Source organism: Lepisosteus platostomus, chromosome 24, assembly GCF_059453375.1.
Source record: "Lepisosteus platostomus isolate fLepPlt1 chromosome 24, fLepPlt1.hap1, whole genome shotgun sequence".
Classification (NCBI taxonomy): Eukaryota; Metazoa; Chordata; class Actinopteri; order Semionotiformes; family Lepisosteidae; genus Lepisosteus; species Lepisosteus platostomus.
In genome coordinates this window covers 8,970,199-8,981,179 of record NC_142634.1, presented here as the reverse complement: position 1 = coordinate 8,981,179, position 10,981 = coordinate 8,970,199, and the positions used below count along the sequence as shown (strand labels likewise).

At 39.3% G+C, this 10,981-nt stretch overlaps 1 protein-coding gene across 2 annotated transcripts; it reads left to right on the top strand.

The window, feature by feature from the left end:
* The first annotated feature begins 172 nt into the window (after window positions 1–172).
* On the top strand, window positions 173–10,795 carry gal3st1a (galactose-3-O-sulfotransferase 1a). 2 transcript variants are annotated; one of them, XM_088618376.1, is made up of 4 exons: window positions 173–329; window positions 1,384–1,505; window positions 6,863–7,010; window positions 7,943–10,795. In XM_088618376.1, the coding sequence occupies exons 2-4, from the start codon at window positions 1,436–1,438 to the stop codon at window positions 9,096–9,098; spliced, it is 1,374 nt and encodes a 457-aa protein (XP_088474502.1). In that variant the 5' UTR covers window positions 173–329; window positions 1,384–1,435; the 3' UTR covers window positions 9,099–10,795. The 2 variants fall into 2 exon arrangements, with proteins under 2 accessions (XP_088474502.1, XP_088474503.1); XM_088618377.1 differs by lacking the exon at window positions 1,384–1,505.
* Window positions 10,796–10,981: the final 186 nt, after the last annotated feature.

Sequence of the window (10,981 nt, the reverse complement as noted above, 5' to 3'; positions counted from 1 at the left end):
CTGACAAAAAAGAGGAGGGGAAAAAAACATCTTACCTACACACTTACAACAAGACAGGGGGGAAAACATCTCTGACCCCCCAGCTAATGAGGCAGTAACTATGTGCAGCTGCGAAGGATTACACAAAGACATTAGACCATCTGAAGAGCTGTACTGAGGCAGCACAGGCTGGAGGAGAGAATAAAAAAACAACTAACTGGCCTTTTATAATCCTGTCAAGCTAGTGCTGAGGAGTTTGGAACTGAAGAAAATACACTTCTTTCCTTCCACCACAGGGTAACCTTCTCTCCATCAAAGTTGGCCGACTTTCAGGATTTATGCACAGTGAGGTAAACTTACTCCCTTCTTTTTTAGTACTGAAAGATGTATCAGCATTGTTTGGTTTGCCTCCTGCTACATGAGTGACAGCTGTCAGAGACAGTGGTGTACGAGATGGAAGGCTGTTCCATTGATAGACAGCTGCATAAATGATTACCAATATAAAGAAAAATAATGTATTGATCACTGTTTCCATGGAGATGGAGAAAATACAACACGCAGAAAAACGGGCAAAAACATTCATTGAACATTGAAAAAATTGTATGGAGAACAGTGAGTGTGTCCACACATTTACATGTATCTTTCATATACTGTATGAATATTTTGTGATCACTAAGATTGCTCGGTTAAAATCAAAACAAAATTATGAATAGTCAGGCCAAAGTACGAACTGTATTTGTCATAGAAAAGGACACTGAAGCAGAAAAAATAAATGAATTAGAACATTGTAAAGTTTAAATCATAGAAAATAATAAGGTTCCGAACTAAATATTTGCAACGAGCTTTATAAAACGCAAAGGAAATGCATGCTCAAAGGGAATGCGTATTTCAAAGACACATTTGACTGATATTTTAAACGGAAGCCCCAGATTTTAAATATAGACGTCGGCATGAAATATTTGGCATTAAGTAAAACGTACATCCATATACAAGCTGCCTGCCAATAATTCTCTAAAAATGTCTGTGGAAGAGTGGATGTTTCAAAAAGTATCATCTGGTCTATGCTACTGAAACGCACAAAGGACGTCTTTGTCACACTCCAGAATGAACGGTCTTATCTGAATCTCTGAATCTAAAGTATGCCGTTATCCATTTAATTCCCTAAGACTGGTTTGCGTCTAAGAACTGAACCTGGTAACACTGTATTTATTAGATAATATTATTTTATAAAACTCAGCAAATCCCAACTAAATAAATGTATGTACTATTTATAAGCAGGACTTCCATCATGATTTCAGAAACGACACGAAACTAGCAGTAGCGTATCCTTTAAGGAGATTTTTAAAAGAGATGATATGATAATCGGAACGTTGTTTCGACATAATGTTTGTTTGTATTGTTCAGGAGCTCAGTGCACGACCTAGCAACAAGACGGAGATAGCGAAGTTTAGTTAAAATGTGTAAACGATGGAAGATATTTATAATACAGTCGTGGAGGCGTTTTGTGGCTAGACTGCGTCCGACAGGTAAGATGCTTTGAAATATATAGCGCATTATTTAACAACTTTTTATGTGATTTAAGAAGAAAACACAACTATAGTGTGACTGACACGAATCGTTTCAGTCTGAAATACTGGTAATCCTTTCGTGCTATGTACTTCATACCGGAGACTTGTTTATGCGCTACTATAACCTAGCGAAGGACTGAAAAGAAATATAACACGCATATTAGCCAGGCATTAATAAGGCTAACATTGCCATTCTCTTTCCAGTTTCGCACCTGTGCAAGTTAACTAGCTGTGCTCCCCCCTGCGGTGAAAATGATTATTACTTCCACTGCGAGCAATGTAATTGCAGCTTCTTTCCTGTCCCAGCTGTTCTGAAATTCAAACCAGGTCCCCAGCATTAAATGACGTGCTACACGCAAGCTGATTCGTCTGTGAGCGAGAAGCGTGACACCCAGCCAGAACGGCTACAACGACTTCTCACGCTGTAAAACAATACAGAGAAGGAAATCCATATTGCAACCAAAAAGTCACAACAGCATGTATATCATGTCTGCAAGGACATTTAAAGTTTTCCCTGATATACAGTACAGCTGATATACAGTGCTTTGCAAACGCACTAGTCTTCTTAGGAAAAATCGGGAGCTCCAATATATGTTGATTATGAGCATAACTAGCTTGCATAGTTTAATTCACACTGATCAGAACCTCCACAACTTTGATAACAACACCTCAAGGTAAAGTGAACAATTGTGCAAATCTTTTTGGGCATTATTCTGTTGTTTCCACTCAATGATTTTGCTTATTTATGCAGAAACACAATAACATGTTTCTTCTGAAATTGAATGTTCTCTCAGGCTAACACTTAATGCTGATAGATCTGTAATTTCTAACACCAATGGTAGACTCTCTTACTACACTTCATATTGGCTTCGTGCATGTTAGTGTATTCTGTCTTACATGTCTGCTCAGTTATGGGAATCTCATATGAACAGTTATATCATTCTTTTAAACAACCTCTTAAACTAATACGTACTATGCACTGCTTGACTGTGTTTGCTTAACATTTCTGTGTTTATGATCTGTGCTCTTAGGTCTAGTACTTTAATTGGTAAAAAGTCAGGTCTTTAAATGAGTTTCAGAGAGAGGACGTGACCCTGCAGATGTCATTGATTTATTCTAGAAGGACAGAACCTGCCATGAGAAACGTTCAGGCAAAGTTAATGCCCTAATGCAGTAGGCACAGGTCTAATGGGTCATTTGGGTGGGGGGAGTGGGGGGCAAGAACATTAAAACTCCTGAATTGAGACCACTGCTCATTATTCCTCTGAACACAATGAATCCTGAAGGTTACGAGTTTGGCAATGCTGCACCTCACTTCCATAATGCTCCATTCCTATGCTATTAACAGAATACCTATTTTCAGGCTTCGATACCCTTTCACTATTCAGCACAAAAAAAAATCTTTAGTGAAAGGAGCAGAACAATGAAAAATTCCTATGATTTTGAAACAGAAGGGTGTTTTCTTGTGATTTGAAGGAAACCGATAATATTGTGAAAGTTTACAAAAATGTTGTAAACTCCTCTCGCGTATAAGTGTACCAATCAGTAAAATAGCAAAAGGTTTTCATCCCCAAAAGAAAAAAAAAGACAGTTTCTCATGACCTGACTTTAAAAAGAATTTGAACAATGCAATTTTGGTCAATTTCATTGAAAAAGAACCATCTGTATTACAGTTTCTTTTATTTTTCTTTTATAAGATGGCTACTGTAGATGAAACTCTCATTTACTTTGCTGAATCAGCCCTCTGGTTGACTTGCTATCTAATTACCAACTGTTGACCAGAGTCACTTACATTGTTGTATCAGTTTCCACAGGAATTTATAATTCATTCTACGGATGGAATACTGAAACAGAAGCATCCATTTAGTGGCATCAAAAGGGTGGTCTTGATACAGGATCCTGTTGCAGCTTTGCAAATAACCCGTACCAGCTGGGAGAGCTCTCAACAAATTTGGATCACAAAGGCTCAACAGGAGACCAGAGAAACAATTTAAAATGTGAAAATATAAGCTGGAGTTAAGCTTAAAAGACTTAGTGAGCCTAAGCAGAACCTCGTATATGTCAATGCAGAGATTGTCATAAGATGAATAGCGTATTGGTTGGTGGATCGGAGGAGTCTTGGTGAGACAAGGCTGAATAAGAAGATTAAATTAATCAAAATAAAATGTCAGTAGAAGATCAACACAGAATTGTGTTCCTTAATCAAGAACATAAATCTCTATTGGATATATTGCGTACACATTGAAATAACAGGCAGTTAAGAACAGCACATTGTGCACAGCATAACAGGAATTGTTAATGAGATGCAGCTCTCAAAGTGGAGAAGTGTCCGTTTGCCTGTGACAGAAGCCCAGGGAGGCCAGACAGGCCAACATGAAGCAAGAGCAAGGAGAGAGAGTGTTACCTTCTGTGAAGTGAGAGGAGAGCTCCTGACAGAGTGTCTCCTCAGCTTCTCCATCTTGAACATGCCAGCCTCAAAGTCCTGTTGAATTGCAAAATGGAAATCACCACCATGTTAGCAGAAACTCTTGATCTGAACATTTTCATTCTAGTCAATTTTCGTGGCAGAAACAGTAACAGCATCACAGTGTAATCTAGACGCTTTATGTGAATTAAAATAAAATGTCCATGGAATATGAAAATAAAACTCAACAAAACATTCAAATGATATATTCTTTATATCCTTTCAGCTTTCATGTGGAACGTGAGATGTTTTTTAGTGTTATCTATGCCCTGAATTTTGTTTTCATTTAAAAAAAGAGTCTCTAGTCCATTAACTAGAAAGAGTTCAAAAGATATGTGCATGAAAAATCCGATGTATTTACAACAGGTCTTCATAGTCAAGACTACTGTATGTTACCTGAGCATCTGGCAATATGAAAGATGACCAAACCTTTCTGAGAAAAATAAGAAAAAAAATAGAGTTTGTCCGGTATTGTGAACAACAAACGTTTGCATTTTCTTACAAATGCACAAAACCAGCCTCTCTGGGCAAACATATCAAGTTCAGAATCATCCTTTGTAATCGCAATATATTGATTTAATAGTTCATGCAGTCTTTCCTTGAACAGTTATAGAAGTTATAGAATTCCATGAGGGAAAATGATTCCTTAAACTCCCTATTTTATTATTTATTCTAATACAAACTAGGACTCTAAGCCTAGCAAAATTGTTTTAACTCTGGAGATTGTCTTTTATCACATGGAAGATTTTTTTAAAGTTACATGAGAATATTCAATTTTTAAACTGCTTTATGAAATGTGATGTAAGTTTTAGTTGGAGTATCTCATTAGTAATCAGAGTTCAGTAGCTCAAGGAAAGCGATGGGATCAATATAATACAGACCTTGTTTTATAAAGTTGTGTCCAGAATTTTTTCCTTTTATAATTTTGCCATCGCTAAGTTAGATGGTACTTTAAACTTAGTTCTTCAGTGTTTGTCTACATTTAGTAAAGAGATGCAGTTAATTGCTGGCAGATCTTTACTCTCTTCCATTGCCTCTCAGGCTTTGCCATATCTTACCTTTGCTTACCCCAGTCCAGTTTTATTTTTGTATATAAACATTTAAGATTAATTTTGCTCACCTCAAGGTTTCAATGCAAACATGAATATATACAGGGAACACAGCCCTGAAATTTACACATTTAACAGGTTTATCTTTTTTCTACAAATCTGTTTGCAAGACAGCATGTGGCCAGACACACAGTCAAAAACATTTTTTATGAGGAATATTAAAACAACTTAGAATGGATCATCAATGTTTATGCTGCAGCTGCTGCTTAGCTTTGTGATTCCTGCTGTGGCTGTGCGAAGCTTATTGTTACGTAACAGGTAGGATACACATTTCTCTTTCATCCATTGGCTCCAAAACACAGAAAAGTAATTATTTTGATCAACAAGCAGACACTCTTTCTGGCTCAGATGTGCGCTGTGAGGAATACAATTCACAAACAGTAGGTCCAAAACAGTTAAGTGAAATTTTGTGAGGATAACATTGGTATAAACTTTGGTCTTTTAAAAGCATTCAGAAGTGTTAAAATGATTGTTAAGTTTGTGTAAATCTGAATTTGAACTTATCTTAAATCCATACAAGTGGTTATGTAGTGGGAAAAGATTTGCATTTCTGTTTCTTATCCTATTTCATCGCACAAAGCTATGACTTGCTTGCCCTTGCAAATCACTTGACAATTAAAACTCTAAAAGTCCCCCCCCCCCCCACTGTCATCTCTCCACCTCGTTAATTTCTACATTACAAACACAATGGAGCAAGTGGGGTCTGGCAATGTATTACTAACCATGCCAATTTCACAAGATTTATAGTAATTATATTCAACGCAAAGGTGTAACCAGTAGGGCAAAGTTACGTGAAGTGACTGACAAAAAAGTTAAAGAAATCAGAAACCCAAAGCAGCACATGAAAACCTGTTTAAAAATATATCGTTCAGTACAATGAAACAAGAGTGCAGTGTGAATGTGAAACGCTCTAAATAAAAGCACAGACTGCGGAGTGAAAGATGACAGAAGAGTGTGGCTTCGTGAGGTTCAGTAAGTCATTTGTTACTTGGCAGGAATGGTTTTTCCCCTGGGCTTCACTCTGATGTTAAACAGAGTTTTTCTAATAGGCAGAATTAATCTAGCAAAGAGGCAGCAGCACACTCCGGCATTTGTTCCTGCCCTCTGAAGTATTGGTCTGACGTCACTAATAGTAGGTTAATTGAAATGTGAACCCCCTGGGCCCTGGGAACCTGACTGATCCTCTGTTTCCATAAACAGTATAAGACGGGGCACGCAGGAAGTACATGCTTACAGGGAGCAGCCCTATAGGAAACAGCATGACCTCTCCAGTAATTAGACACCAGAGGAAACCAAAGGTCTCAGCCTTCACCGCAATTTACATTTTCATGCAATAAAGACACAGGTTCAAGCTTCGCCTAGTGTGAACATAAGTGCAAAAAAAAAAAGTGAAACCTTTCATGAAATGTAATCATTGTGCTTAAGGAAAATCCTAACAAAAACATGTGTTTTGTGGGCACACGTGGGATATGACCTTTGGACTACAGAGGAAAAAAAAAAGGGCTCGCTTTTTGGAATGTAAGTGGTGGAGATGCTTTTTAAAAAAGTCTTCCCAGGTGGTACACACAGTGCAGTCTGTAAGTATTTGGATAGTGACAAAATTATTTTTGTTTTGGGTCTGTACTCCATTGTATTTGAAGCACTGTAAACACCGAAAAGCTATAAATCACAAAACAAATTCATCTGCAAACCAGGCTAGGCTTTGTGGAGATGAGGCCTCAATTTTCTGTTTCTCAATACAGGAAGCCTCAGCGCTGGGACCATGTTAGGAAAGCAAGGGAAGCAGTGGAAATCGATGTGTAAGGGCTTGGTCCTGGGAACCCTACTGACCAGCTGTATGATCCTGCTCTACACCCTAGCTATCCCTCCTGTACGATTAAATTTACAAGAGTAAGTATGTTACTCTTATGTTTTAACATGTGTCCAAAGAACAGATGGAACCAATTGTCATGAATTAAGTGTATTCATACACAGACTTAGGACAACAATAGTATCATCACCTCACAGATTTACCATGTCTGATCTCAGATGATAAGCAAGGCTGGGCCTGGTCTACACTAGGATGGGAGAATTTCAAGCAAAACCAGTGTGCGGACCAGCAGGTAGTGCTCTTCCACTCTCTAGACTAGAGTGTGGTTAACTGAGAATCCTGAGCAGTGCCAGCCTCTAGCTGAGATGTTAAACTGAGGTCCTGACTACTTGTCATTAAAGATCCCATTGCACTTTTCAGAAGAGTAGTGGTGTTAAACATGGGCTTGTACAATGTGTCCTTCACAAGATTTCCCCCTTAAATCCATGATTTTGCATTACTAGACCTGTAAAGTTGTAGTGTGGCAGCTGGTTGACATGTGTTAAACGGATGGGAGCTACACTTCAGTGGTGGGTCCCCTTGAATATGTAAAGTACTATGAGAACCTTTGGTATAAAAACAGCTATATTGTATAATACATAATACAAGTATGAGAGAGTAAGAGGTGGATTTGAGAGAAAGGAGAAAGGTCAGGTAAATTGGACACACAAGGGCTGATTCTGATTGAATATCATCTTCCAGAGGAAGTGAAATTCCACACAGAGCCTATTGCATCTGCTCCTCTCCCTCATGTGGAATCTCACTCCCTCTGGATGCCACTTATTCAATCAACCCAAGTGTGGCATTTTACCAGGGTTTTCTGCTCAATAGCTGAGAAAAAAACATCTCTCCTTTCCTCACAACAAGGTGTTATTTATTAAAAGCTCCAGACAAGGGATAGAACTGATACAGTACCTACTATACTAGTTACAACCGCACCTAACTTTTGTTTGTGTATTTCTTGGGGAAACAGGATTCCAGTGCCTTACTCCTGTGCATATCGCCCAGCACATGCTCGTGCTCTGCCTGCTTCCAATGCTTCCCAGAATCCATCAGGACAGGGGGGTACCTGTACACCAAAGGTAGACATCATGTTTATGAAGACTCACAAGACGGCAAGCAGCACCATCCTGAATATCCTCTTCCGTTTCGGGGAGAAGCACCGGCTCAAGTTTGCCTTCCCAGATAGTCGCAATGACTTCTTCTACCCCTCATCTTTCCAGCGCTCGCAGGTGAAGGACTACAGGCCAGGGATGTGCTTCAATATCATCTGCAATCACATGCGCTTTAATGAGCACGAGGTCCTGAAACTGCTTCCAGCGGACAGCACTTACTTCACCATCCTGCGGGACCCGGCTGAACTATTTGAATCGTCCTTCCACTACTTTGGCAAAGTGGTGCCTCTCACCTGGAAAATCTCTGCGGAGGATAAGCTCGCCGAGTTCCTGCACGATCCCTGGCGTTACTACGACCCAGACGGGTACAACGCCTTCTACCTCAAGAACCTGCTGTTCTTTGACTTCGGCTATGACAACAACCTCAGCCCTGAGGACCCGCGAGTGGAGGAGAGCATCCGGACCATCGAGAACCGCTTCCATCTAGTGATGCTTGTCGAGCACTTTGAGGAGTCTCTGATTCTGCTGAAGGACGCACTCTGCTGGGAGATGGAGGACTTGCTGTTTTTCAAGCTTAACGCGCGCAAAGATTCCTTGGTATCCAAGCTCACTCCTGAGCTTAGAAGCCAAGCCATAGACTGGAACGGCATCGACTGGAAGCTGTACCGTCACTTTAACGCCTCCTTTTGGAAGAAAGTGGAAGCGTACGGGAGAGAGCGCATGGCCAGAGATGTGGCCGAGCTGCAGAGGAGGAACGCAGAGATGGCGGCCATCTGCATCGAAGGGGGCCAGCCGGTGGAGGCCGGCAGGATCCAGGAAACGTCCATGCAGCCCTGGCAGCCCTTTGGGGAGAAATCAATCCTGGGCTACAACCTCAAGAAGAACATTAACAAAAAGAACCGCAAACTTTGCCGGAAAATGCTAACACCCGAAATCCAATACCTGACAGAGCTGGGGGTCAACCTGTGGATTACAAAACTCTGGGCCCATGTGAGGGAGTTAATAAACTGGTAGCATAAGGAAACAAATCAAGCATGTCAAGAGTCAGCTGAGCACATAGGACAGAGCAGGAGCCAATGACATTCCATAGGTGATGTCTGAGCTGGACAACTGCAGAAGGGGCTATGTCTCACCAGTTAGAAAGCTTTTGGTCTGCAATCATTAGCTTTTGAGTCTTTTCTTTCATGGATCCACATTTGTTAGTAACACCCAGCTAAGCACCGAGTCTTTTTCTTACATGACCAAATCACCTAGTCTAGCACGATCACTCACTGGGATGCTGTCAAACTACAGCAGCACAACTTCAGCTTAAGCACATGCTTAAACAGGCTAGCAAAACAGCACAGAACTGTTTAAGTAGAAACTATTTTGAATGCCTGTTCATGCATTCCCTCAATTCCACCGATCCAATTGCTTTTCACAATTATTTTTAGGAAATAACATTTTGCTGATAGAAAAAAAAAGTGAAACGAATACAATTGAACCTTGATCATTTTTAATGAACAGCTCTGATACCCTTAAGTTAAACATTAATATTGATAATTCTTTCATCACCTCTGTGAGAAGAGACCTTTCAGCCCTTCTAGCCCACTTGGTAGTAGCTAATTGATCCAAGAATCTCATCCAGCCATTTTTTCAAAGAAGAGAGGGTATTGGAAATGTCATCTGTGCTTCTTTGGAATCAATCCAGAGACATAATAAACAGCTACATTCTGTACCTTAAGTCAATGTCCCATACTGACAGTCTGAAGGAACTTATTGTGTAGATAAACCCCATTAGGATATAAGATCCTCTGAAGAGCATTTCAGGCCTATAGACTCTATGCCCTGGAGGGATAATAAAAAAACCTCCAAATAGCAGAACTTTGAAAACTAAAACCCTCTCTGAACATTTGTTACATAAATAGAAATCCTGAAGATTGTTTCATGTTTTTACTGGAGAAACAATTTAAGTACTTTGAATCAAGCTCTAGACAAGGTGCTAAAACCTGACTTTCTAAAAAAAAATGTGCTAAATACATATTGAGTAACAATCCCATATACTGCTGATCTAAAATTTTTCAGATGGACAAATTCACATCACACTGTAGAAGTAGCAATGTGTCAGTACTATCTTGCATGTATGAGTGATAGTATGTACAGTATGAATGATTCTTTAGGCTTTCTTGGTTTCAATGTGACCAATGTTTATAAAACTCCAGCTTAGGTATTTCAGAATTAATATTTAGAAACTCTCACTACAGCAGTCAGCTGTAAATAGTTTATGCCTTCGTTTGTATTCTGAATGAAAATCAACAAATGAGAATTACGTCCTTTATAAAGTATGTAAAGAATTAATGTCACACTAATATTAATTTTTAATTTATTGCAACATAAATTAATGGTACCTTGTTTCATCATGTCAACAGAATCAATACATCTGTAGGGTTCTCAATGAAACATGAAAAAACAAGAAAATACAAGGGTCCAAACTGCACAGGTCATTGTTAACACTCTTTATAAACTATAAGCCCTATAAATACTTTTAAGACCTCAATCAACCTCAAATGAACATCAATATCAGTTCTTTAGTCCTGGCTCCTACTGTGGTGTGGCAAGCAACTCATAGAAATGGAGGCATCAAGTGCCTAGCATTTCAAGTAAGTGATATCATGTACTGTACAGGACGTATCATTTACCTCTCCTTGTGCTGAATAAATGGAAAAAGGCTCTTTGTTGTTCCCTGATGTTGCTTCTCAGGTCATAAACGATTTTCAGTGAATCCAGTTGAATCATGCCTTATCAATTTTCATCTGTATAACAACACTGTTCATTATTGACACCTTCAAAGCCCTTTTTGCACAATTCCTTTATATATCCTTAATGCCCTAGAAATCCAAATTCTTTAATGTTTTTTG

Coding starts and splice junctions, on each gene's coding strand:
- gal3st1a (XM_088618376.1), top strand. CDS start 1,436: ATGTGTAAACGATGGAAGATATTTATAATACAGTCGTGGAGGCGTTTT. Junction 1,506..6,862: donor GGCTAGACTGCGTCCGACAG/GTAAGATGCTTT, acceptor TTCTCAATACAG/GAAGCCTCAGCGCTGGGACC. Junction 7,011..7,942: donor GTACGATTAAATTTACAAGA/GTAAGTATGTTA, acceptor TTGGGGAAACAG/GATTCCAGTGCCTTACTCCT.